Source organism: Exophiala oligosperma (genome assembly GCF_000835515.1).
Source record: "Exophiala oligosperma strain CBS 72588 unplaced genomic scaffold supercont1.15, whole genome shotgun sequence".
NCBI classification, from domain to species: Eukaryota; Fungi; Ascomycota; class Eurotiomycetes; order Chaetothyriales; family Herpotrichiellaceae; genus Exophiala; species Exophiala oligosperma.
Window position 1 is genome coordinate 242,661 of NW_015622832.1, and position 27,672 is coordinate 270,332.

The window sequence follows — 27,672 nt, forward strand, 5'->3', positions numbered from 1 at the left end:
CAATCAAACCAGCATGGCGTCGAGCCACTCCAGAAGTTCCTCGGAACCGGGGTCTTGGTTCTTGACCAATCCTTCTGCAGATTTATATAAAGACCTCTTGTTCATGCACAGATTTAAGATCGATATCCAGAGTCACCGAAGATTCACGTGGCAGTTTCCAAGCACCGATCCATCATCACCACAATCAGCACCACCACCATGGACGACAAAGTCACGCCTCCTCAGATGGTTGAGGCCACAGGGTCCGATCAGAGCGACTCTAGTCCTGACGAGAAGCATACTCCCCCTTCTCTGATCCAAGTTCCCAACAACGTCGACGTCAACGCACCACGGGGACGATTCGCCTTCGGTGCCCAAGGCAAGAGTTTGTTGCGCATGATCACCGGCTGCGGCGCAATTGGTTTCATGCTTTTCGGATACGATCAAGGGGTGTTGGGCGTAAGTATCAAGCTCAGCTCCCTGGTGAGAAGGAGAGATATGACTGAAGGAGGGCTCACATAAGAACAAAGGGAATCAACACCTCCAACGACTTTCTGGCTCAGTTCGGCTACCCATCGTCTTCCCTACTTGGCACAATCAATGCCATCTATGAGTAGGTCTACTGAAAATCCCTATACGAAGCCCTTTGATCATACCCTAATTGCCATATCGCGTTGGCAGAATCGGCTGTTTCGCAGGTGCTATCAATGTCTTCCTGGTCGGCGAGAAGATTGGGCGTCGCAAGTGTCTTTACGTGGGGGCTCTCCTCATGGGCATCGGAGCAATTTTGCAAGCCAGCGCTTTTGGTGTTCCGCAGATGATTGTCGGCAGAGTCGTATGGTGAGTTGGTGTACCTGCACATACTGGCTTATCAAAATGGTCTGACGGTTGCATGATGCATCTTGCAGCGGATGGGGTAACGGTTTCAATACGGCCACGACTCCCATCTGGGTCAGTGAATTGAGCCCGGCCAAGTCGAGAGGACGCATGGTCGCGGCCGAAGGCAGCTTGATCGCCTTTGGCATCGTCATTGCCTCATACTACAATATTGGCATGTACTACGCAAAAGGACCCGTCGTGTGGCGCGCTCCGATTGCTTCCCAGCTCATCTTCATCATTGCTCAAGTTGCAATGGTGGTCGTGCTTCCTGAGTCGCCCCGTTGGTTGGCAAGACGTACGTGCTCTCTGACCTTCTACTCCGTTCACGTGGACATCTTCCTGACAAAAGCCGGAGATAGATGGTCGTCACCAAGAAGCCGTGGATATTCTCGCCCAACTAAAAGGCCGCGATACTCCTCTGGATGATCCTGCCGTCCTCACGAAGAAGGCCGAGATTGACCAGATATTGCAGCTCGAACATGCCGATGGCCCCTGGCACATCAAGGAATGCTTCAGGAGTGGTCCGCTAAAGATCCGTAGACGCTACCTACTTGCTATTGGTGAGTCTCGATTTCAGATTCTGCTACTCTGTAGACCCCATTGCTGACAGGTTCTCAACACAGGCGTTCAGGTAATGCAGCAACTAAGCGGCATTAATCTTTTGGTGAGGACGCTCCGGGTCCGAGTCGATCAGAGTTCGAATCGTGTACTAACTGAAATTCGCCTCAGGTGTACTATTTCCCGCATATCCTCACAGTCGATCTCGGCCGCAGCCACGAATTCGCCTTGCAACTCGCCGCTGGTCTGGCAGTGACCTATTGGGTATTTAGTTTCATTCCGTGGATGTGGCTCGACAAGATCAGCCGCCGCCAACCATTGGTCATCGGTGCCTTTGTCTGCTCTTTCTGCTTTCTCATCGTAAGTATTGCGGTCTTTCTCCAAACACCCCCTCAAAGAAAACGCCAGGAAGGACTGTTCTCTGACTGACTATTCGCACTACTTCTGTAATAGGCTGCTATTCTCCAAAGTGAAGAAGGGAGCAACACGCGAATCCAAGCATCGCTGGCCTTCTTTTTCCTGTTCGAAGCGGTCTTCGCTATCGGATGGCTTCCGGTCCCCTGGCTCTACCCGGCGGAGATCATGCCTCTCCGCCACCGCACGCATAGCGCGGCGCTCGCCACAGCCGCCGATTGGATCTTCAACTACATGATCGTCCAGGTCACTCCGATCATGATCTCCAACATCCGATGGAAGTCCTACATGGTTTTCTTCGTGCTCAATTTCGCTCATGGTGTCGTTGTGTTTCTCTTCTTCCCCGAGACGTCTGGCAAGTCGTTGGAGGAAATGGACTCCATGTTCATGGGAAACAATGATCGGATTCTGGTCGTCGACAAGAAAGGCAGCTTGTTGCCGGGTTTCAGAGGCCGTTACGACGGCTCCGATGATTTTAGCATCGCAACAACCACCGGCGTCAACTTGATTGCATGAGCAACGAAATGAATTACTTATTCAAGAGTCGTCCATCGTTGACCGTCGAACCCGAAAATAGGAAACGACAATACGATATGTACAAAAGACTGGGATGTAATTAACGCCCAAGTTGATAGCTTTTGCGCTTACTAGGGACACCATACGTATTCCTCGTTGAAGAGGCATCAATTACGAATGAAATGCTCTATCCCAGCACCCAGACCTTTCAGCCAAGGTGATTTACTCGCAGGTTCTGTCAGTGTAGCACGCCAGTATTTGAGGTTCTGACCACCAGCAAATTCCATTTCATACAATGACTTCTGTCATAAGATCCTGTGGCCATTTCGCGGCATCCTTCCCATTCCCCCGTGTACCAATATTATATCCCAAAGAGACTTTGTCTTGATCATAAGAAACAGCCGGCTTCACCGTCCTAATCGTAAGTCTTAGTACTTGGGACTCACTTTCCTCGAAAAATTCCGGGTTGAATAATACGCGACCACTGTTCTGCTTCAACGTTTGAAGCATTCTAGGAATCGTGTACTCCATGTTATGATATGACCTATTTTTTTCGAATCAATATTAGTCAAGGTGCAGAGGAGGTATCTTTGAAATATAAATCACGGGCGTACCTAAAGACCGGCTTCCCATGCCTCGCCCAAACCTCTTTCCAAACGTCGTCCGGATACTCACCGACTGTCGATGCCAGCCACTGATTGTAGTAGTTCAGAGCGAGATCGATCTCGTAACTGCCACCTTGTCTACCGCGTCGGATCAATGCTGTCAAGATGGCGCTCACCCCGGCTATCCCAGTCATATAGTCACTGTTGGGAAAAACTGGCGTCACCGGCTCGTCTTGCTCAAGACCCATGGCTCTGCCATAGCCCCATGATATGCCGACGCTGGCATCACTAATCTGCTGCCATCCAGACCGAATACTTCGAGGGCCGTACCAACCGTAACAGTTTTCGCGGACCGAAAGAATTCCTCTAGGTCTTTTGAAACACATATCAACTATGTCTTTTTGACCAAAGCCATATTTGTCAAGAGAATGAGGTCGATATCCTTGTACAACCACATCCGCTTCCAGGATAAGGTCTCGTAGGAGCTTTCGTTCTTCTTCAGACTTGATATCTATGCTGCAATTCCATTTGCCCCAGTTGAGGTCGATGTGAAGAGCAGACATGTCGGGAAGATGGGGGGAGGTCACTCGCACCACGGAAGCACCTAGTTCAGCAAGCCCGCGCGTGACTGCGGGAGCTGCGATGATCCGGGACAGATCTACCACCTTGAGACCAGCTAGAGGCCGTTGAGCACAAGTTTGAGGGCTGTCTGGCCACCAACATGGCGGCTGCAAAGAGTTGTGACAGTCCTTGATTTCAAACAGCCCAACGTGCGAGTTCGCCTTGCCGTGTTCTGAGGCTCTGTATGAATCGAAACTCTGGCATGTCACGCCAGCTTGCCGATTTGCGTCCGCCATATCCTGAATTTCGCGACTTGATAACTCGGAAACTCGTTTAACGTAAGGCGGCCACGCATCCTGGAGGGATGCGGCGGGCATATCATGTGGAAGGCCGAGATAGTCCAGAGTAGGATCAGGATTCATGCTACCGTGGACGTGAAAGTATCTTCCGTCAGCCGTTTTGTAGATGTTGGTTGCGGCCGCACGATGACAAGATCCAGCACTCCGATGGAAGTCGTAATGAGGAATGTACCTGAATAGCTCTTTTGCGTACTCGATCAGAGAGAAGGAGTGCCCTTCACCCCTTCCATCTGAAGGCTGAACAGACCAGACCACGGTTGACATGATCAGCAACTGTGCGTGGTCTGTATTGATTGTGGCGTTACTTATGTCGACGTGGTATTTGGTTTTTAGGAGTGTAGCAACCAAACATGCTTCAAGCCCTTTGAGCGCAGCAGCAGATTCTGCCAAACGCCAGTTGATCGGAATGCTCGGTTTGTCAGATCCCACAAAACGGACGCAGGCTGCAAAATTCTTTGCTTCTGTCGGGAGAATATGAGAGATTGATGTATTTGCAAAAATGCCTTCTTCCAGAACTTTACGTGCTTCGTGTGGAACCGAATACTGGCTGGAGTTTCCAGGTTGTCCCATATTTAACGATGTATGTCGTGATCCTTTGAAGTCAGTCTACAGACTAGAGATGTAAAATGTACAATAGGAATTAAGCAGGAAATTTCCACCAGGTGCAAAGCCCAAGCAAGTGCTACTTGTTCCAAAAGATACATAGATTCCTTCCTGTGGATCAACTGGCTAGATGTCTCGTAGCAGCCTGACACAGGAAGTCTTTTACGTAACCCCTTGTCGGTCATCGAAGCTCCTAAAGTCAACAGTGTACCAAGGAGCGACGAGATTACTGTTCTACTTTTTGTGGAATAGGTAATTTAGAGTAGCAACATTACCAAAGAACCGTACCACGAAAGTAGGATCCAAAGCCTCGTCGTCGGGGAATTGTCCAGACGAGAGCCGGATAACATATACACGTGAATATTGCACCTTCGCTATGGGTTACAGAGTCACAAATATTCTCCTTCCTGCTGCTCAAGACAGCATAGATAGTCAGTATAGGTAATTCTACACTAAGCTTCATGAATTTTGACTCAGTACAGTGTCCGAGTGTACAGCTTGCTGGTTTCCGCAGGGATCCAGCCCTTCGGGCACAAAATAAACCGGGGCCTGGGTTGCCTGGATCCAGTGGGACGCCACTCGATAACTCCTCCCCTTGGCTACAACGTCCTGGAATCCATCGAATTGTAGTTCGGGATGCTTTTCAAAAAATGCCCCGTCAAATTTCCAGTACTTGTGCGAGTCGTAAACCTCGAGGTGATGATACAGCTGCCGCGCTAGTTGCGGAGAACTCAAAAGGGTTGACAAGGGAACTGGAATCCAGAACCCTTTGCCGAAGCTTGTGTGTCGGCAAAGAGACGATGTATTGGGAAATCGAAACTTATGCATTTGATACAGCCCCAAGAGGGAGCCGTCGCGGAGCTCGAGGGCTTCGGGAGTGCAAAGGGCCTGGATATCCTTGTTGGAAAAGCCATTGGTCATGACACTGAAGATATTCCACACGCCCAATGAGCCCGGCCCCGACTCGACTCCGGTCAAGATGACCGATATGTCAGTGACCTCGACGACCAGGTGCTCCAGGAGGTCAAGAAAAACGTGATCAAGCTTTCTGGGATCGTTGTAATGCTGGATCAACTTATCTCGAAGTCCAGCAAAAGCTATCCAGTCAATGACTGAAGGATGTGAGGTCTTGAGCTGTAATTCCGAGGGCTCATAATTGGGAAGGAGTGCCTGGAAAGAGGGAGAATGGGACGTTAACCGGCCCCTGATAACGGAGCCGACGAGAGAGTAGCAGGACGAGGTGAACCACATCACCGCCGGAAGGGGAGAGGCATGTTTTACAAAGGCAATCATGGCCGCCAGGCATGCTCGATCCACTCTGTGAAAAGTCAGCTTCGACATAGTTTCACGGATAGGGGCAGTTGCAAAGGCGTACATTGCTGCATCTCCAAAGCCGCCTACCAGCTTCAAGTAGTCTTCCGTCAAATTAGTCATATCATCAATTCGTTCCGACAGACTGCTCCCAATAGTCATTGTGAGTCGCTCATCGATCAGCATGAAGAGCCTTTGTAGCAATTGGCCCTCACGAGGCTCGGAGAGAACTCGGAGAGAAGGCCCCGCAAAGGTGCCTATGAGGTTGTCTTCGTCAAACGGGGGCATAAACGCTGCAAAGGCTGCGCCAGACATATCGACATTAAACATTGAGTTATCTGTCGGTACTGCAAGTCCTTCCAAGGCTTGACCGACGACGCCATCTGGATATTGGGGCGGCGAGATACCATGACCCAACCCTATGAAGTGTTGGTCTTTGGGACTCACGGCCCCATCCTTGCTATAGTGACTCAACACAAACTCGTTTGCAGCTAAGTTATCGCAGCTGTCTGGTAGATGAATGGAATCTCCCTCGCCCGGGTCAATATCGTCGCCTTCAGGCTCCGACTCGCAAGTTGCCTGGGTCTCTGAGAAGCACGACCTACGGCTAGCGGAATACTGCAAACGTCGTGTGAGTAGGTCATTGACAGAGCTACTAGTCACTAACTCACGCGATCGACTTGAGTTCCTGGAGGAGTTGCAGGCTGGATTGGGGCTCTACTTTGGATCGTCTCGTAGAGTTCATCAAATATATTTTTGATGCGCAGGAGTTGATCTTGAGTCCGTGAAAGGGTGTTCTGCAAGCATTTGTTCTCCGCGATGAGCCTCCCGTTCCGCTCGCTTTCATTTTTAGAAAAGAACTCAACACGCTCTTCAAGCTCTTTCAAGTGGCGGTTTCGGCGTTCCCGGAATTGTCGCTGTGAAACACGGTTCCGTTTGCGCCTGGAATAGGCATGTCAGCTCGATGCCAATTTTATTGACCTACGTAGGGCAATTTTTGGTAAAGCGTGTCCAATGGCCAACGCTTATGACTCTCATACCTTTGCTCGGAACCCTGAAGATCTGTGGTAATGTCGACTCGCGTCATCGAGATAGGTAAATCGGGGACTAGCTGTCCGGATTCCAGTATACCGCGAATTATGGTCCGAAAGTAATAGTAGATGTTGGAAAATAACAAATTATTTCACTAACAAGATACGGGCACGATGTTTTAGATGAAGGCGGAGGGGCGAAAGTGAAAGAGCCTTTATGCAGCTGCCGGTCTTTCCCCAGGTACATTGTACGCGGGGATGTGGAGTCTCGTGCGCCCCATATTCACCTACGGTGAGAGGCCTGAGTCCGTACTCGGTATGCAAATTAATGAAGCCTAAATAGTACCAACCTTGTCCATTCACGAACAGGATTGTGGATCGTCCGACCTTCGGAAACATTCCACTCATTCGCCGAGGATCAGTGGCAGACAACTTTGCTGCTGATCGAGTCTGGGCGTGTCGGGGATGAGCTGTCGGATCCCCGGGTCATACCCTCCCCGGTTGTGTACGTAACATCTGCACAGTCAGAGTTGGTGCTGTTGTCTCCACACTGAGGATTCGTTCCCCAGGTCGATCGAGTCGTGCAGCGATGCTGCCCTCCGATCTATTGCTCAGAAGTCCTGAGACAACTTGTCGCCTTTGGCTTGTGTCATTATCAGTTTGTCATGTCCTCACTGGGCATCATGATGAAGCATCGTCGCAGGATCACGGCTTATAACTATGAATGCAAGGGAGGATTGTCGTACTACGGGCAATCGCTCTTGTTAGTCGGCGCACGCAAACAACGAAAATGTGGGCCCCTAGTAAAGCTGTCAACGGTGAAAAGAAGTCAGAGGAGAAGTCCCTGGCACCGTATGAGTTTGACAAGAACGAGCCAGGGAACCTCGCTAGAAGATGCATCGACCAGCCACGGCGCATGAAGGTGATTTGTATTGGGGCGGGAATGTCTGGCATCATTACCGGTATTTTTTTCCCCAGGCAGATCGCGAACCTTGATCTGGTCATCTATGATAAGAATCCTGAGCTGGGAGGCACCTGGTACGAGTCTAGGTCGGTTTAAAAGATTGGAATAGAATGTGGACATGGTTAACAGTTTCATCCAGATACCCAGGAGTGGCATGCGATGTGCCCTCTCATGCGTACCAGTTCACCTTTGAAAGCAACCCTCATTGGAGCAGATACTGGGCCGGAGGTGCAGAGATTCTGGACTATCTCAGGCACGTGGCCACCAAATATGGAGCAGACAAGTACATGAAGTTCAACATCCGAGTTACCAAGGCAGAATGGAATGAAGAGGGGGGCAAGTGGCACGTCGCCTTGGAACGGACTGACACTGGAGAAGTGAGAACAGTTTTCGGCCCTTGCTTTAGCATTAAGTTTCAAGGCTGACTTCGAAAACCAGACTTTCACAGACACTTCAGACGTGTTACTCTCGGCGACTGGGGCGCTCAACAAGTGGAAGATGCCGGACATCCCTGGGCTTGACAGCTTCAAAGGGCCAGTGATGCATAGCGCAACCTGGGACCCGAACTTCGATGTCACAGGCAAAAGAATCGCCCTGATTGGTGGAGGGGCGAGTGGCATACAGATTCTACCGCAGATTGCGCCCAAGGCAAAGTACGTCGACCATTACATGAAAGGGAAAACCTGGATTCCACCTTTTGGCATCGGTGCACTAGGTGTACTCAACCGCAGTGGAGACCGTAAGTACCGCCCAATAGTGACTATGTCCTGGAACTTACGCAGAGGTAGCTGTCACACCGCAAGACGAACTGGATGCATGGAAAGATCCCGCCAACTATCTAAACTATCGGAAGGAGATTGAACGCTCGTTGCATGGAGCATCAGATGTGTTGTACAAAGGTACCGACAACGCCCTGGCATTCCAAAAAATGTGCGAGGACCACATGAGGTCCAAATTGGCAAAGAAACCAGAGATCTTCGAAGCGTTGAAGCCAGATTTCGCTCCGGCTTGTAGGAGGCTGACACCTGGCCCTGGGGTGAGTACTCGCTCAAACCAAAAGAGCACATGTCCAGGTTAACTAACGGGATTGTTATTAGTATCTGGAAGCTTTGGTGAGAGACGATGTCAATTTCATCTCAACGACCATAAAGGAGGTCACCCCAACAGCGATTGTGACGAAAGATGGAAAGGTGCGCGAGGTTGATGCCATCGTTTGTGCCACAGGATTTGCAGGGTGAGTCATTGATCCTGACAGTTCCTCCATGGAAGTTCACATCTAACTCACCAAAGTTACCAACAACACTTCCCGCTCATTGGCAAGAATGGCATTAATCTTCAACAACAATGGGAGGATGATATACCAGAGTCCTACGTTGGTCTCGCTCCTGAGAATATGCCCAACTATTATTGCTTCTTGGGTCCTAATGGTGGCCCTGGAGTCGGTTCCGCCGTTCCCTTCCTGGAATTTGGAGCTCGGTATATGATCAAGTGTGTCCAGAAACTGCAACGAGAGTGGTTAAAGTCAATGACCCCAAAGTAGGTTCTTTGTCACACGTGCTTCAACGTGCTCTCTGTATGCCGGGGACAGTATTGATATCCCTTCAGGAGAAGTGCAATCAAGAAGTTTGGCGAGTACACCGACAAATATCTCGAGCCTACCGTCTTCAATTCTAGTGTGAGTGTAGCACCCAATCTCCTAGCTTGCTCAGCTCCCCAGTTGAGACATCTTCATTCACTGATTACCCTGGTGATAGTGCCGTGCATGGTGGAGACACCATTTGAACGGGCGTATCTTAGCACTTTGGCCAGGATCGGCTCTACATGGCATGTATCTCTGGTCAAATCCAAGGTGGGAAGATTATGAGTATGAATTAAAGGATGAACAGCATGGGAATCCTTTCAGCTGGTTGGGCAATGGATATTGCGTCTCGCAGGTCGAAGGAAAGGATACAACAGCCTACCTGGATGACGAGAATCTGAAAGTTCCAGTGGTGAATCCTCTAGAGGCCAAATATCTTGAAGGCCAGGTCTCATTCTGAAGGATAGAGATTACTGGCATCACATATAACTCGAACTCAAGTAGCTTCCTATACTACCGTCCATATTCTGCCGGTTCGAATGGTCAAAAGAAGTAACCAGGAGACCGAAGCGACAATTAGACCAACATATTATCAAAGATGAAAACGCGTTGAGTCTAGCACTGACCAAGTAGCATATTCGGATCACTCAAGGGGTAGAAGCACCTTACAGGATGTAGAATTTGCAGTATGCGTGCTATCTTCAAGTCGATCCTCAGCGAACATCCACGCAAAACACTCCTGCTTCTCTGTTGGCGATGAAAGCAGATTCCTCGCGTCCGCATTTGCACAAAATCAATCGTGCATTTGGTGCCACTTTCTATCTTCGTATTGAGGTCGATTTTACTTTACAGACCTGTTCTTTTTGAGGGGAGTTTGTCGTCGTTACGTACATCTGTATGTGTCAGCTCCGGTGAGCAAAGAGCACTCCGCGCTCTGAAGCTTGTGTTTCCGTCTAAGCATCCCCTGGGATCTCCACGGGCACCCTTTTGATCTGGGGTAGGTAATTTGCTTCGTAGTATATTGACATCTATATATATCTACTCCCTGGTCTCTCTTTCAGACCTTTTTATTCCGTCAAATTATCCTGCTGTATGAGAAATTGAGCATCTATTACCACCCCTACCTTCACTTCATATTCCGACCTACCTCCTCCACTCCTCCAATGGCTGCCGATCTGACAGACCGAGCCACATCCTTGGACAAACCAGAAGTTGAACATCACCAAGATGATAGAGATGGGTTGCAGCAGCTTGAAGAGGCAGCTGCTCAATCTGGGCCTTACAAGGACACCATGTTCATCGGAACAATCGTGGCCGCAGGCTTTGGCATGATAGGGGTCCGTACATATACCCATCACCACCTCCCCCCAATCAACTGATCTGGGCCTAAAGACAGTCCAAGGCTGATCATATTGTTGGTTTTTATCTAGGGGACTGGATCTTACGGACTGCCAGCTTCGGTATTGACTCAGATCAACAACGACATTGGTCCTGATTCGTCCTACTTCTGGATCGGGGTCGTCAACACACTGACTTTGGCCGCGGGATTCACCCTTGTCGGTAGGCTCACGGATACCTTTGGCCGGCGCTGGTTCGTGGTCGGTGGTAATATCCTTGCTCTGATCGGCACAATCGTGGCATCTCGAGCCATGACCGTCAAGACTCTCATCGGCGCAAATGTCCTCAGTGGCTTGGGAGCCGTGGTACAAACATCAGTGCCCTTCACGGTGGGCGAACTCGTCCCCATGAAGCAGAGATACGTGATGGTCTCGCTCATGTACGTCTTTGCCATACCAACGGCGGCCTTTGGTCCCATGATCTCGTGGGCTTTCGTGTTGCATACTTCGGCAGGTTGGAGATGGTGCTATTACTTTATGACCATCACCAACGCGGTCTCCGCCTTAGGATGGTTCTTGTTCTATCATGTAAGTCCATCCTCGAGTTCCCCTATCTTTCCATCTCTTTTTACTTCGACGACAGCATCGTGTTAGCACATTGCTGGAACAAATACCCCGCTCCCTAGCCACAATAAAGAGCGAGAAAAGACTGATTTAAGAATTACAGCCTCCAACATTCCATATGAAGCAAACCAAATCTCGCATAGAAGTTGTCAAGTCAATGGACGTGGTAGGCATCGTCTTATTCACTGGAGGCCTTGTCGTTTTCCTCATGGGCTTGAGCTGGGGTGGCTCAGCATACCCTTGGGATAGCGCCCATGTCATTGCTACGATGGTTGTCGGTGGTTGTTCTCTGGTGGCACTCGTACTCTGGGAATGCTTTGCGAATCTTTCCCAGCCCCTGATCCCGATGCATTTATTTCGAAATATTGGTGGGTTACCTCCCATAACCCTCCCTTTCTCCTGTGGTACGATGGAGTAAGATGAATAAATCTGATGCTCACTTCGTGCTCCGCAGGCTGGGTGGTCAATGTCCTGACAATGTGCATGGCGGCCTCCTGTTACTACGGATTTTCGATCATTTTCCCTCAGATGGTTTTCATGCTCTACACGAGTGACGCCGAGTATGGATCAAGACTCGCATGTGCAGCGCCGGCTAGTTTTCTACTTGGAACCATCCTTGCCGGCATGAGTGGTTACATTGGACGGCAGAAGTACCAGGTTGTGATCGCCTCTGTGATCGCCGCACCACTCTTGGGAGGCATCGCATGCGTCACTGTCGACAACAAAGCTACTGTGCTTGGCCTGATCATCACAGGGTCCGTGGCAATAGGATATGTGGAAGGCGTCTCCGTCACGAGTACCGGCATCTCCATCAAGAATCAAGAAGAAATCGGAGCTGCCGTTGGCGTCGCCAGTACTTGTCGTGCAGCATGGGCAACCGTCGCAACAACAATCTACCTGAGTGTTCTACAAAACAAGCTGAAGGACGCGATAAAAACAAAGGTGAGTGAGGGCAATTTGTACCAACAAAAAGCCGTGAGCAGAAAAAGAATGCCTCCTCATAACTGACCAAATTACATCACCACAGGTTGTTCCAACATTAGTTAAAGCCGGGCTGCCCTTATCATCTGTGCCGGCATTCCTTGCAGCCTTCTCGACTGGATCATTCGCACAGATTCCCGGCGCAACACCAGATATCATTGCTACTGGCGTCTCGTCCTACAGGGAGGCGCTTGTATACGCTTTCCGGATGGTTTTTTACACTGCACTGGCTCTTCTACTGACCAATTGCATATTGGCACTCTTTTTCCCAAACCTAGATCACAAGATGAAATTGGGTGTGGCTGCCAGACTTCATCGACCAGGTAAACGTAACAACCTCGACAGCAGCCAACGCGCTCCAACCGATGGCGTCGTGGTGGAAAAAGGGTCCCAACCTGCTGAGGAGTAGAAAGCAAACATTACTGCCAATTGAATGAGGAGATCTGAAAAGGAAGACAAGTCGGGACGTAACTGACAGTAGACTGATTGGAGAATCAGACATGGAATCCTTGCTGAAAGTCTTTATCCACTTTTCTCATGCCTATGAACCTCCTATTTGTATGTTGCAACCTATCGCGGCTTCAGTAGCAAGACCTGCGTCATTCTATATCACCATGTGAATGCTTCATATCTTCAAAGATGGGCACTGCCCGCGCTGCCGTTGACTTGCCGGCTACTTGCAAGAAGAGCGAAAAGGGCAGTAGCAGGCCAAGGGAACATGCATCATGTGTGATCTTTTCGTCTCTGTTTGGCCTGAGGAGGGACAGCTAATTAAAAAAGAGTGCAAAGAGCCCCAACATAGCTCCTACCGTAGCCATCACTGACCATGCGCCCATGGAACTCTTCTCTTCGACCACTCGACCGATATCGATCGCTTTACTTGCAAATGTGTCTGTACCGGGGCCTTCCAAGTCATAATCGGCCCAGTTCAGCCTTGAAAGCATCGTCTGGTAGTCGACAACATTCCCTCCCCAATTGTTTGTGATGGTTCCATCTGCTGTCTTGTACCAGCTTTGACACTTGTTGTCCGCAAATGAGGTCTCCGACAGTTGTTTCTGCACGTATTCATTGTATTCTCTGACTCGGTTCGGCCGGGGAAGGACAGTCAAACGCCGACCGGCCTGTCTGTAGGAAGAAACCTTCGACACGAGACGCTCGATGTACTTTGCTTGAGCTTCGACCATCAGGATGATCGAGTTGTGGGCGAGGTTCGTGTTGGGTCCGTAGAGCATTCCGAAATTGGGCGCGCCCTCGGCGGCGACCCCGTAGAGCGTACGCACTCCCTCCTGTTGCCATCTCGTCTGAAGAGTCTGTGATTTCTCGACACCCTGTATAGACAGCGAGCCGAGCAGGTCACGGGTCTGGAACCCTGTCGCCAGCACTAGACAGTCGAGGTCAATTGTTCTTCCGTCTGCCAGAATGACACCATGTTCATTGATCTCGCGGATCGTCGCCGTCTCGAGGTCGACGTTGTCTCTCAAAAGTTGAGGATAAAAGTCGTTCGTGATCAAGATGCGCTTACATCCCGGGGCGTACTCGGGAGTCAGCTTCCTCCACAGATCTTCGCGGCCAGGCAATTGAGAGTGCATGTGACCCAGGCACCATTGAAGGAGCCCCTCGGACATGGGTGTGCCCTTTTGGGTCAGAGACTCCCAGAAAAGTTCGCCGCGCTTCATCAGTCCGACCCGGTACATGCTCCTGGCCATTGGGATATACTTGAGACGGAATCTGGTGAGTGCCGGGTACTCCTCGTCATCGCGCGGCATGACCCAGTTTGGACTTCTTTGGAACAACGTGAGCTTCGCTGTTTGCTGAGCTACTTCTGGTATGATCTGAACAGCCGTCGCGCCTGGTGAACACAAGATTCAGCTCAACTCACTACCGTATCGAAAGGAAAAAGCAACGTAGAAGGAAGTCAAGTGTGAACTCACCATTCCCGATGATTCCAACCCGCAGACCCTCAAGATTGGTGTCGTGGGCCCAGCGAGCCGTGTGCATCACCTTTCCCTGAAAACTCTCGATTCCTGGTATTTTGGGTGTGTAAGGTACGTTTAGTTGCCCAACTGCACTGATGAGGAAATCTGTAGTGATAGTGAAAGATCTTTCAAACTCTGAGTCCTTGGAGCTCTGGTGCTCCACGTCGATAAGCCATTTGTTGCTGCTCTCATCCCATTCGGCACGTCGGACCACAGCTGCAAAAGTTGTGTAGCGGAAGAGGTCATGGTCGGCCGCGACCTTGTTCAAGTACTCCAGAATTTCGATTTGGTCGGGGTAGACTCGAGTCCAATCTGGATTCGGAGCGAACGAGAATGAGTAAAGATGGGCCGGGACATCGCATCGGCATCCAGGGTATCTATTGTCCCTCCAAGTCCCGCCAAATCCGCAGCTTTTTTCAATTATCACAATGTTCTTTATTCCCGCCTCCAAAAGCTTGATTGCCATGCAGATGCCTAGAGTTGGAAACCCATCAGTATTACTCAGTTGATTCCTTGCATGATCCGAAGGCTCACCAGATATTCCCGCTCCTACAATAGCCGCCTGCGTGTCTCTGTATCTAGACACGCCCTTCTGGGGTTTCCATGTGCCTTCCATCGGTCAGTATGGGGTATGATGAGTCTCTCGGGTCATAAAGTTGAAAAGTTGATACCAGTCCTTCCGACGGGGCAGCCTGATCGGCAAAGACATTTTAGCTTCTATGACTTGAGGTATTCAAATGGTGCATGCACAGGGTGGTTCAGACTAGCATGTCTCGAGTGCTCCATCACTGACTGCATGTGCCCTATAGAATTATCACGTAAGACAAGATCTCGTAAGACTTTCTAGAAGATACCTGATTGAAGATATCGTAAGAAAGAAGGACGTACAATTTCCAAACCGTGGGCCCGAACTCCACTTCCCCCCTTTCGCCTAGGGCCCCATTCTTTACTACAGACAGAGACCAATCTATTGTGAAGGTTTGTCTTGGGAAGAAATCAGGCGAGCATTCAACACAGAAACTTTCCTACTTGTGTGATTTGGAATAGATGTTTTCGGGGCCTATGCTACGGACTATGCAAGCACAACTCTTGAACCGCAAAGATCCTAAAAGCCACTTCCTCGCTTCCAAGCGAATCTCTCTTCCCTGATTGCTGGAATATCATCAAGGAACACCTTGGGTATATCCACGATGCGGTCGCGGACGAAGTCAGCGAACCCTTTACCCAGACTGTCCAGCAAGCGGCAGCTGCTTACACCCCGTCCAAGGGGCCCATATATGACAAAATGCACCGCCGTAATGTGTGGGAACTCGCAACGCTCGATGAAGTAGCCATCTCTCCAATCCTTACCCATCAGGCTCCTCATGCGATCCCTTGTCATGAAAGACTGAAGCCACCGATAATGTTGGGGTCTTCGCACGAAAAATCCGATGTTGATGTTTGCCCCCTTGTCGCCGGAACGAGCTTGAACAACATCGCCCAGCTTTGCTTTGACAGTCTCCCAGGCTCTCAGGTCTTCTGGACTTGCTGTTTCGTAGTTGCTTCGCGGAGCCAGTACTTGGTACTTCTTCGGCGGTGCTACATCGAAACGCTGCTTGTCACTTGCATCCTCAGAAAGCAAGGCAACTCCATGTTTAAGCGAATCCTGAGGATAGATAGCAGGAAAGTATGCCAAGTATGGCTTGGGCATCACTGTGCGAAGATCCCACGAAAGGTGAAACCCTATACAATTGTTAGCACCGTACTTAAGTTCGATGGTGTAAGTTACATACCTGAGAAATGCTGTTGGCCATGGTCCGACACCGCACGAAACAGCATCCTGAGTGGTTCCTCGGATTCGGCTTGAGCAAAAATACGGGAATATGTCGTACTGGAAAACTGTGTCCATGGATCGTGCGCCGGCACACCGAGGACTTGAAAATCGAGTAATTGAAAGTTCTTGTCCGTATAGCCTCTCAGTTTGAGGAAATATCGAATTTGAGCTTCAAAGAGCTTCCACTTTTCGGCGGTCGCATATCCTGTGGCATTCGACACAAACTCCATTTCATATCCTCCATTATAAAATATTGCCAGCTTGGTGGTCGAAGGAGGAGGCTGTCCTACAACTCCCGAAACCTTGACTCGGTCTTTGCCAATTTGTTGAATGTGAACTTCCCGGAGGTCTGCAGTCACATCAGAATTCAAATACACATCTCCTTGTAGTTCATATAGAAATTGGCTTCGACAGGTGTCTTCGTTGACAAAGCCGTTTGATCCTTTTTGTTTTGTGATGATGGTAGTACCATCTGCCGCGACCTCAGCGATCGGAAAGCCAATATCAATCAAGTCATCCTGGTCATATTCATCAAATCCTGAGAAATTGGCTCCTGTTACATAACCTGAGCACTCGAGTAGGTGTCCGGCGATGAGTGCGTGTGCCAGCTGGTTGTAGTCCGTAGACGACCATTTATGCCACCACCACGAAGCGCCTATGACAGGAGATGCATCTGCCACTCTACCACAGATGATGATATCTGCCCCGGCTTCTAGCCCTTTCACAATAGCTCCAGCTCCCAGGTAAGCGTTGGCCGAGACTGCGTACTTTTTGTCAAAGTCTTTGAGGTCGAAAGAGTTTTCGGACAGAGATATATCCTGGTTCATTGAGTCCAGATGGGCAGGGAGATCTCCATGTGCCAGGTTGTCCTTGATAAGCGGAAGGAGATCATCCCCAAAGACATAAGCCACCTTCAGCTCGAGCTTCTGTGCCATGACTAAACTTTGAACTCTTCTCGCCAACCCGCCAGGGTTCAAGGCGCCACCGTTGATGATAACCTTTAGTTGTCTTTCGCGGATAGACGAAAGACTCATAGTGAGACCCTCAAGTGCAGACGGTTCCCAGCCATCATGCTCACCCCGGGCATAGGCAACCGCATTCTCAGCGATATTGACCTCGGCCAGGTAATCACCGGTAAGAAAGTCGACGTCGCCTTGCGTAGCCTGGCGTAGCATCTGATATCCGGGGTCGCTCTTTCCTCCGGACACATTTGCGATCCGAACAGGTCGAGTGCCAGCCTCAGACCAGCGGTTACGGTTAGTTGAGCCCATGTCAATTTCCGTATATCTCGTTCTAATCCAAAAGTTTGATGTCAGCCGTTACACAGTATCGTGCTTATGCAGATATGTGACTCTTGGGATTTGGGAAGAGCTTCACCGCTATATTATCATATTTACTCTTCTGTCTTCCCTGACCTGGATGCGCATTGCGCAGAGAAACTGCCTACGTTGGTGCTTTCGCGTTAAGAGTTGACCAAGTTTCTCCACAATTTGTATGGGGCCCACATGTTGACGTGATGCAGCTTCGCGTAAGTCGCGAGGACATTCAATGTGCAAACTACAGTACATTCAGAAGATGGACGTAAGACCAGAAATTGTAAGGAACTTCAACCAGCTTCTATTATCAATCCGGTTCGATATGTCGCAGAATCGGTAATTCCCTATCAAGTTTCTAACACACCCTGCTGATACTACGTTTTGATGCCAGTGCTGTCTAGCCAGATAGAAGTCTGCTTGCCAACATGACCGTCCCGACTCACCACAAAGCTGCTCTTTACAGCTCTCCTGGGAACATCGCCGTCGAGTTAGAGGATGTCCCGACTCCAACACCAGGGCTGGGGGAGGTGCTGGTCCGACTAAGTCATACTGGCGTCTGCCATTCCGACCTGGCTGTGATGACGAATTCTTGGGCCTTTCTTCCTTTTCCAATTCAGCCGGGGCAAATCGGCGGTCACGAAGGAGTTGGGAAAATTATTTCAGTCGGGCCAGGGATCGAAGTCGGCGGTCCGAAAGTTGGTGACAGAGTCGGAGTTAAGTGGATTGCGCAAACTTGCGGAGGGTGTGTTCATTGCATCTCTGGAGACGATGTCAGCTGCGAAGGCTTGAAGATATCCGGATATTATACACCAGGGACTTTTCAAGAGTATGTTATCGCCAAAGCAAACTATGTCACTCCCGTACCCGATGGACTTGCGAGTGAGGTGGCCGCCCCTCTTCTTTGTGGTGGAGTGACTGTTTATTCCGCTCTCAAAAAAACGGGTGCTCGGCCAGGAGACTATGTCGTGATTCCGGGCTGCTCGGGTGGTTTGGGTCACTTGGGTCTTCAGCTAGGTTCTCGAGTCTTTGGATTTAGGATGATCGTAAGTAATACCATCGACCTACCTGATGCTTGTTTACTTGCTGGCGGCAGACTAACACTTGTGCTAGGGTATCGATTCTGGTGACAAGAGAAGTATTGCAGAGGAATGTGGCTGTGAACTGTTCTTTGACATCAATCAGTACAAGCGAGACAAGGCTGGGTCCGATGAGCTCGCTGAAGATATCAAGGCTGCAACTTCTGACGGCAAGGGAGCGACTGCGGTTGTGGTTTGTACGGGCAGTAAGGCAGCATATGATCAAGCAGTCAGTCTGCTCAGAGTGAAGGGAACACTTGTATGCGTAGGAGTTCCCAGCAATGATGTGACGCCAATTGTGGGGGCAGAGCCGGGGACGCTCGTTGCCAAACAGGTCAAGATTGTGGGCAGCGCTGTAGGCAACCGCCTTGAGGCAATCGAGACTCTCGAATACGCTGCTAGAGGCCTGATCAAAACTAAGGTCACTGTTGAAAGCCTGAAGAGCCTGGGTGATGTGTTCCAGAAGATGCAGAAAGGTCAACTCCATGGTCGGGCTGTCATCGATCTCTCAAAATAGAACTGAAACCCTTGAAGAACACGAAAAAATAACCCCCAAAAGCAAAAATAGATATATGCGCGAAGAGATCGTGTTTGTCTTGTGTTTCCCACCCAAGACCCGAGTCCGTGACCAGTGCATAGCCGTTGAACAGCAAAGGCAAACAGAGAGAGAAGGGGAGACGTGCAGAAACCTTTCCGATCTTCCTGATTTGTCAAACGCAATGGTACATGGCGGCTTTCGGGAAATCAAGACAGATTGTCACGATTCTGCATAGTCTTCGCGCGCGCACGTAGCAACGCACTGCTATTAATTTGTAATTCGGTGTCATTTTATCGACCTTACTCAGCTCAAGGGCAATCCTATTTGTCTAATGCGCTAACCAGTCTGAGGCCATCCACCATTCACAGCAAGAACCTGGCCGGTAATATAACTTGATTTCTCACTGAGGAAGAAGATCGCGGCATCTGCCAGCTCGCTCGCCTCACCCCAGCGCTTCAGAGGAACTTGAAGGCGCGCCCAGTCCATGACGTCTCCTCGGGTTTGGTCGCCGTAGACATCTGGATTCTTGTCGTCTTTCCCATCCGGCATCTGAACCTGAGCAAGAGGAGTGTTGGTTGCGCCAGGGGCAACCATATTGGCTCGGACACCATAAGCTGCCCAGTCGAATGCCCAGGTTCGGGTGAGACCTAGAACAGCGTGCTTCGCAGCCGTGTAAACAGCACACTGGGGAAACCCGACCAAGGCAGCACTGGACCCGAAGGTGACGATGTTGAACTTGGTCTCCTGCACAGGAGCATTTTCGGCCTCAGGTTGAACATTTTCACGAATCCTCGCCAAAAACTCTGTTGTCGCGTAATAGCATCCGGCGGTATTGATGGCGAATGTCTTCTCGTAAACGCTATCGCTCTCGATGAGACGGCCGGCATCATCACACGGTGCTGCACCGGCGGTGTTGACGAGACCATAGACATCCGGGGTGAGTTCGTAAATATTCTTAAACGTAGCTGCCACCTTTTCACGGGATGTAATATCGACAGGGATGTGCTTGTACAGCTTGCCACTAGTAGGGTAATTTGCATGGTTCTTTGCCAGTGGCTGAATATCAATAATGTGTACCGTAGCACCGTGAGCTAGGAGTTTCGAAACGATGGAGTGACCTTGAGGAATGCTTCTTTTAGCCTCCAGTCCCTAGTTCTAATGGTTGTTGTAACGCACCCATTCCCGACGAGCCGCCAGTGACGACAATCGTCTTAGTTCCCAGCCACTCAGTCATGATTGTCCCAATTTCTTTTAACTGCCTCAATGAATCCAAAGCGTAGTCTTTGCAACTTTAGAGATCTCGAAAGTCTTCCTGGCTCGATAATTTCGAGGCTCGAGGTTATTGACTCTTTTACAGTTTCTCGATACCACACCCATATATCTCTCGTAATCGGTCGTTAGGTCAAGTGGAGAATGATATTCCTACTGTAGCGGGACTGAAAAGTGGGTCCCCCAAACGTTCAATGGGGCCCCAGGTCTCTTAGGTCAAGGGCTTTTAGATAATACTGCCAGAGCTGCGCCACTGGCCATTAATCTTGTGTCGGAGGTGCTTCCTTTGGTTCGAACATCATGGAGACAGACGTAACTTGTCATGATGGCCAGCTAGGCGAACTGCTTAGCCACGGAGAGGGGCTCTAGCAGGGGGGAAGATATAACAGTGTGATGTGCAGATGACATTCATGATTAAAAATGATCAAGGATTGGAATATGCTCGAGTCTTTCAATGATTTAATAGACTGCTATGCTCATTCTCGAACTTGGATTGTGCTGGGAGCAACAACTACGTAGAGTCTGAAGGAATCAAACTAGTTTTGTAAACCGCGTTCAGCAGCTTCCAGAAGTACTTCAGCCACTTCTTCCGGGTGACTTATCATGGGAACATGATCTGAATGCACCTCTTTCGTGACCACCACTGCACCCTTGCTTCGAGCTTGATCGACCAATTCTCGCTGAAGTTCGGGAGGAATGACCGGATCATCCGTACAGACAAGATATGTCGCGGGCACCTTGAGATAACCTGCATACGTCAAAGGATCTTGAAAAGTCCTGGAACTGTGCTTTCGGAGACGACTCGCATATTCGGCCTTTTCATCAGGGCCGACATGAGCGAAGATGTACTCGGCATCGGTCCTTGGGTTCATTGCCAGGTAGTCTGTTGAAGTTTGCGTGTTGTCTGGCATTCGACCAGCCATAACCCTGTTGATGTAGTCGCCCTCGCCCAACATGAAGCTGGACAGGTATACGAGACCGACCAATGCACCTGGTTTGCCAGCAGCCTGTCTCTCAGCCTTACTGAGGCCGCGTGCTGCCTGAGTCCCTGGCAGCCCGCCGTAGGAATTCATAGCCAGCACAACCGATTTTCCTTGATCAGCCAACTTTTCAATGGTCTCCCGGATGGCGTCTGCATCTTCGTACATGGAAACGACAGCTCCCTCACCATCATTTGCAGATTTGAGCTCTGTCGGATGGGCGCGATGGCCTCGGGCTTCCAGTAAAGGGACTAACTTGTCGTAGTATGACGCGGGCGAGAAAGAGCCCGGAACTAAGACAAACGCAATGTTGGATGTAGATGTAGCCATGGTGGAATCCGAATAGGTGTGCTGAGGACCGACAGACTGCTGAGCGAACATGAGCCCCTTTTGAAGTCTTTCCCCATCGGAACTCGAATTCGTGTTCGCCGCAATCATAGTCATACTTGTTGACTAACCACTCAGACATCGTTATTCCGCCAGATGACATAAATGGATCCTTCCCGGATATATCGCCGAACGTGCAAAACAATTCATTGCCCTTCATCAATCATTGTCACTTCATTTACCAAGAGTGACTATGGGTTTTACTCACGATGGATCCACAGAGGAGCTCGCAGATCCAAGGCATCTACCCTCTCCGCCAGGCATTGAGGGACTCGGCATATCATCACGGTTCGTGGATACATCACCTCACAGCCTAGTGTTTCATATCTTGGAATGCGTTCCCAAGCGCAAACAAAAGACTCCAAAGGGGCTGGTATTGCTTGTCCACGGCTTCCCCGATGTCGCGTACTCATGGCGTAAGGTGTTGCCTCGTCTTGCAGCGGAAGGGTATCACGCTGTTGCATACGATACACGTGGTTTTGGTCGGACGTCCTCGGTGACTCCAATGAGCAGCGAGTCATTTCGCCCTGTCAATCTACTCTTGGATGCTCTGGCACTGACTTCGGCGCTGGGATACGAGAGCGTCTCGTGTATCGTCGGGCATGACTTTGGCGCTGTGACAGCGACTCTTTGTGGCCTCGCTCGACCGGACGTTTTCAGATCTGTGGTTCTGATGTCGCACCCAGTGAAAGGGCCCATGAACCTGCCCTACAAAACTTCTCCCTCATATGGCGACGTGCCTCAACCATCTAATGTTAGTGAAAAGAGGGACCTTCATGCTGCCCTGGCACAACTGGATCCTCCAAGGCAGCACTACCAACGGTACTACTGCTCTGCGTCTGCCAACGACGAGATGTCGAGTCCGGGAGGAGATGACCTGCATACTTTTCTTCGCGGCTACTTCTATCTCAAGTCTGCCGATTGGAAGGGCAATCATCCAATTCGACTAAAGAGCAACACCGCTGAAGAACTGGCGGGGATGCCGTCCTACTACATCATGCCTCTGGGGAAGACAATGAGAGCGACGGTGGCCGATGCCATGAAGTCAGAGGACATTGCCATCGTCCAAATGCAAGCTGAAAAATGGCTGAACAATGAGGAACTATCGTACTATACGGCAGAATGGGAGCGAACAACATTTCGTGGTGGATTGAATTGGTACCGCCTGGTTACTGACATCAATCTCCTGGCAGACTTCTTCGTCTGGTCACGATTGAATTTGTCAGTGCCCACAACTTTTGTGGCGGGCAATAAAGATTGGGGATCATTTCAGGATCCTGGGGCTCTTGAACAGCTGGAGAAGGAGATCTTTGTCGAACCAGGGAAGTATAAAGGGACAATAATGATTGAGGAAGCAGGCCACTGGGTCAATCAAGAGCAACCCGAAAGGTGTGTTGACGCTATTCTCAAGTTCCTCAGCGATGCTGCGCCTGCTGAATAGGAACCTGTAGACAACCTTCCAAGAGAGAGATAATCAACAAAGAGTCCTTGAGATAGTTAATCGGTGCTTCTTGTTGAACTCGGAACACTAGCACAGAGGCCATCCAGAATAATCATTGTTTCAGGTAGAAATACTGTATAAACACAAAGACAGCCAGCCAAAGAGAAACCCATTTCAACTAAGGGTATCATTAAACCTAATCTACGCAGCTTCAAGCAAAGGATCCTCTTCAGCAGCAACGCTCACTTCTTCCTCGCCTTCTTCTCCGACTCCAGCTTCAACTTCTTCAGTGCGGTCTGTTGTGACCTTGCCCCCCAGAGCCTTCATCTTAGCCTGCGTCATTTCATAGACATATTGTCCCAAATGTTCCACGCCTTCCATCTCCGTGCCCTGGACATCGTCTTCCATTTGCCGCTTAGTCGGAAACATCTCGCCGGTGGTCAGGACAAGTTTATCCGGTCGCTGCATCAACAATTCCATTGCTGGCTTCATCTCATAGCATGTTTCGAACAGTTCCCGTCTGCCAAGTATGTACAGTCCCAATCTCGCGCGTGATAGTGCAACAGTAAGTCGGCGAATGTCCCGTAGATAACCGACAGACCGTGTTCGGGTCATTGACACAATCACATAGTCATTTTGTTCACCTTGGTATTTGTCCACAGTGGTAACGATTCGAGGCAGTCCAAAAAGCTTGTTGTTCTTACATCTGTGTTCGAGGACATCGCGAATCAAAGCTCGTTGGCCTGCGTAAGTGGTCAAAACTGTGATGCTGCGTGCTGGGTAGCCAAGTAGCCGCATGTATTGATACAAAGCAACTGTGTATTCGGCTTCTCCGAGATTCTGGATGAAATGAGGTGTCGGCTCGCGCTCTCCCTGTCCTTGGTAGTCTGGAACGTCAATGAACTGAAAGTCGTACCGGAAACCTGCGTTGGCTCGAGCAAAATCAGGGTGGTTTAGCAAATGCGGCAAGTTGCCAAGGTCATCATAGCGCCATCTGAATAATTCTGCAATAGAGGGCCGACAACGACCTTGTTTGTCAAGATGTATTGTAGGCACTCCCAAGCGCACGAAGCGGAGGAAGAGAGACTGTTCAAATTTCGCATACTGGCGTAGGGCTTGATTTTGAATGACGGGAGAATTCTGGAGATGATCTCCAACGAGCATTATTCGTTTCAGAGGCAGCTCTCCGGTCTTCAAGTCGGGGTCTTGCATTGCACAAGGGATGAATGATTCAATTTCCGTGATTTGAGCTGCTTCTTCCATGATCAATGTATCATAATGGAAACCAAGCTCTGCGATTTCTGACCTGCGTATGGCGGCATGAGTCGAGGTCATTGCGATAATTCGAGCTTCCTTCACCAGAAGGTGATTGGCCTGGTCACGACTATTGCGCAGAATTTCGAAAGGCCTGATCGACTCGAGCTCTGAAAAAATCTTGTTAATGTGGTGTTGACAACCAGAGGCAATATCACGAGCCTCTTCAAAGGAGCAATCAGGTGGGAACAATGCTGGAACTGGAGCGTTTTTGAAGTAGTTGTAGAAAGGGAACGCCGCCAGAACATCTGCCACAGCTGCATCTGTTGCGTCAGCAGCATCCCAGAACCGCGCCCACGCAGGCTTGATAAAGACCTGATTAAAATACTCAGCAGTCTCACATGAACTGCCATGAGCTCCTTCAGCACCAATTGAAGCTGCCAGTCGGTTGATTTCGGCCAGATAGGACTGACGGTTCTCTAGGAAGGACTCGACGCGCCCATATTTGCTGTAGGAGGCTTCGGCCTCTAGCTCTTCCTCGCCATGACCCAGGCGTAGCAAATGCCGAGGGTCAATGTCAAGGGCAATAATCTTCTGGAAAAGCTGGTTGAGCGCCTGATTGCTGTGCGCGACAAGGAGGATGCGTTCTGATGGGAAGTTGTGGTACAAAAGATTAATAGTCTGGGTAGCCACATCTGTCTTGCCAGTCCCTGGTGGCCCAACTATGACCGTAAGGCCAGGTTGTACCCCCGATGCAATCGCTTCAACTTGTTTTGGGGTGAAGCGAACGGCATTCTTTTTGGCAATATCCATCGGATATGGTCCAGTATTTGGTGGTTTGTATGAAGACACTACGATTGTCGACGAGTCTTGTTCCATTTGCTCTCTGCGCCGTTTCTTTGGATTTGTAGGAGGGACATTAAACTCTTGTGGTGACGACTTAAGAACGTACGGGCCGTTGAAAGGCGCTTCGTATCCAGGGGCGGCTTCAATAACTTTTCCTTGGAAGCCCTCCGTAAGGTGTTCCCAGTCCAAGAAGGTATCCAGATAGTCGATCGAGTCAACCCTGTTGGGTAGGGCTTGGAGGGAAGCCTCTTTCGGATCACCGTAGCCAAGGTAAACTTCTTGAAGCCATGATGGCAGTGAAGTTTGAGCAGAAACGAGCTTTTGTATAGTTTCCAACACGGGTTTAAAGTTGTTCTCGCGGCCTTGCCTTCGAACAAGAACGTTCAAAGAGGCGGTGATGTCTTTACCTCCCCGTGCAAGCCGACCCTTGTCTTTGAAATAAGCCGAAGCATCCAAGTCCAAGAGCAACCTTCTCCTTCGCGCTCTCGGAGCATCTCCATTCGACTTTTGCTCTCTTAAGGGTCTTCCGTTATCATCCAAAACTTGTACAACTTCGGCGGACCTCAAGGCCACGAATGGTCTTTGCTCTCCTTCTGAATCACCAGAATGGCCATTCGTAAGGGCACGAGTATCATCAGTAGGTTTGACTGCGAGCAGAAACACCACGTCATGAGGCCTCAAGCTGTCCCATTCTCTTCTCATCTGGTCCGTCAACCGACTGACATCTAGAATTGCCTCCGCTCGAACGAAGCTAGGTTTTAATTCACCGACTTTGGGTGCACCGACCTCGATTATGGCAGGGCTGTTGATGGGCAGAGCCATCCTTGAGAAACCTTCAAACATCGTGCTGGCTCGATCTCTGCTTGTTTTTGGCTTCATACGCTTGATGACGCTTTCCATGTCTTTTCGGATGCCGTAAAATGCTTCGGTTTGATATAGCTGGAAAGATCTCCACATAAAGTCGCTTAGTGTTAGATACTGCAGATTCAATTTTGGGAAACCCAATGGTCGAGAGCCATCGTATTGTTCGTTCCTGAGTAATCTAGCGTCATACAATGAGCTTTCAGTTGGTAGAATTGAGAATTTAGTCACAACTTCCTGAAAATCTCGAGGTTTTGAAAACGATGACAAGAGAGTCTCAAGGAGGACAGCTCGGTTGGCCGAAATCGCGGCAGCCGTAGGATAAGCTGTTCGAAAACCAAGGTGCTGACAGAGGCTTTCCATCTCTGCGTCCGAGAGGGCGACAAAATGTGATTCTAAGTCGCTGCGATTGTCGATAGATCCATAATTTGAGAGAGCGAGGACTTTTAATTTATTCTCGAAATGCTGTAAAGCAACACGTTGCAAGCGCGCTAATGCTTCATAGTGCGTCTTTCGAGTCCCATCGTTTTCGGATTCGGAGTTACCCATATCGTCGACTGCAAAGCTCTGGAAATGATCGAAGAGACTTACAAGATCTCGGAGTAGGGCAGCGTCGTCCCTCGCAATCAGTTTCGATGTTCTGATGACTGCCAAGGTATTGAGATCTCGTAGAAGCGGGTTCGTATAGCGTCTGGTAGGTAGCTGACTGACGAGGTCGACCAGAAACTCTAGAAACCGTTCGCAATAGATAATTTCTTGAGAAGTTGCCATCTTTGGGTTGTTCAGCCGACCAAAGAACGCGACCAGCATGGAATATAGCCATGCTCGATCGAACCGCAGCCGAGCCTGGGCTTCTTGGTCTGCGCCTTCGTAACGTCTTTGAGCGGCCTTCCAGGCCTTTTTCCTGCTTGAACTGGAATCCAATAGCTTGTTCCTTGCGGAATCGTTGTGTAGGTTATGCCATATCGAAACCGAAACGAGTGGGGCGCATTCCTTGCGAACCTGGTCGGTTTCGAGCGACTGAAATGCACCGATGACAAAATTGAGGACGGACAAACGAGAAGAGACGTCTAGAGAGGAATCGAGATTGAGGGAAAGGATTCGACGGAACAACGCCGAGAAATCTTGAGGTCGCTCTGCGAAAAGAGCCCAGTCTTGCAAATTTGCTCGTTGTTTGACGTTGAAGAAGAAGGCGATGAGAATGACGTGGTGGTTCGAAGCATCCGTCGAGAAGGTCGGCCACAGGAATCTTTCGAGGATCTGGAGGCTTTCCAGAAGAGCGAGTGAGCGCAAGGAGAATGCCTCTTGTTGCAAGGGTTCCCAAATCGCGGTCGTGATCAGTTCTGGTTTTGCTTTGGTAGGCACTTTCTGCAGCCAGAGTTTCTGTGCCAACTCTTCCCAGCGATTTTCACCCACATCTTGGGCACTCGCAGTCACATCAGTCGCGGGCGCCATGGCAGGCCGTAACTGGAGACCCATTGTCTTGTCTGTCGAGAGGGTTTCGAAAAGAAACTAAAATCTATTGAAGTGTATGGAGCCTTGTCGCTCGAAAATGATTCTCCGCAAACACCAAAAGAATTTCTCCGCAGCCTCGTCCTCGTAACCACATCTTTG

General features: G+C 49.9%; 6 protein-coding genes across 6 annotated transcripts; 2 read left to right on the top strand and 4 right to left on the bottom strand.

Moving 5' to 3' along the window:
- Positions 1-2,634: 2,634 nt before the first annotated feature.
- PV06_10724 (uncharacterized protein) lies at positions 2,635-4,441 on the bottom strand (the record flags this gene model as incomplete). Its single annotated transcript, XM_016412299.1, has 3 exons — positions 2,635-2,729; positions 2,793-2,890; positions 2,961-4,441. The coding sequence occupies 3 exons, from the start codon at positions 4,439-4,441 to the stop codon at positions 2,635-2,637; spliced, it is 1,674 nt and encodes a 557-aa protein (XP_016257313.1).
- Positions 4,442-13,068: 8,627 nt separating this feature from the next.
- PV06_10725 (uncharacterized protein) lies at positions 13,069-14,893 on the bottom strand (the record flags this gene model as incomplete). Its single annotated transcript, XM_016412300.1, has 2 exons — positions 13,069-14,150; positions 14,233-14,893. The coding sequence occupies 2 exons, from the start codon at positions 14,891-14,893 to the stop codon at positions 13,069-13,071; spliced, it is 1,743 nt and encodes a 580-aa protein (XP_016257314.1).
- A 2,938-nt stretch (positions 14,894-17,831) lies between these two features.
- On the top strand, positions 17,832-18,999 carry PV06_10726 (uncharacterized protein; the record flags this gene model as incomplete). The annotated part of the gene is made up of 2 exons (XM_016412301.1): positions 17,832-18,449; positions 18,517-18,999. The coding sequence occupies 2 exons, from the start codon at positions 17,832-17,834 to the stop codon at positions 18,997-18,999; spliced, it is 1,101 nt and encodes a 366-aa protein (XP_016257315.1).
- A 357-nt stretch (positions 19,000-19,356) lies between these two features.
- Positions 19,357-21,713, bottom strand: PV06_10727 (uncharacterized protein; the record flags this gene model as incomplete). The annotated part of the gene is made up of 2 exons (XM_016412302.1): positions 19,357-20,169; positions 20,865-21,713. The coding sequence occupies 2 exons, from the start codon at positions 21,711-21,713 to the stop codon at positions 19,357-19,359; spliced, it is 1,662 nt and encodes a 553-aa protein (XP_016257316.1).
- Positions 21,714-21,849: 136 nt separating this feature from the next.
- Positions 21,850-23,097, top strand: PV06_10728 (uncharacterized protein; the record flags this gene model as incomplete). The annotated part of the gene is made up of 1 exon (XM_016412303.1): positions 21,850-23,097. One exon carries the CDS (start codon positions 21,850-21,852, stop codon positions 23,095-23,097), a length of 1,248 nt encoding a protein of 415 aa, XP_016257317.1.
- Positions 23,098-23,208: 111 nt separating this feature from the next.
- PV06_10729 (uncharacterized protein) lies at positions 23,209-27,537 on the bottom strand (the record flags this gene model as incomplete). The annotated part of the gene is made up of 1 exon (XM_016412304.1): positions 23,209-27,537. The coding sequence occupies one exon, from the start codon at positions 27,535-27,537 to the stop codon at positions 23,299-23,301; it is 4,239 nt and encodes a 1,412-aa protein (XP_016257318.1). The 3' UTR covers positions 23,209-23,298.
- Positions 27,538-27,672: the final 135 nt, after the last annotated feature.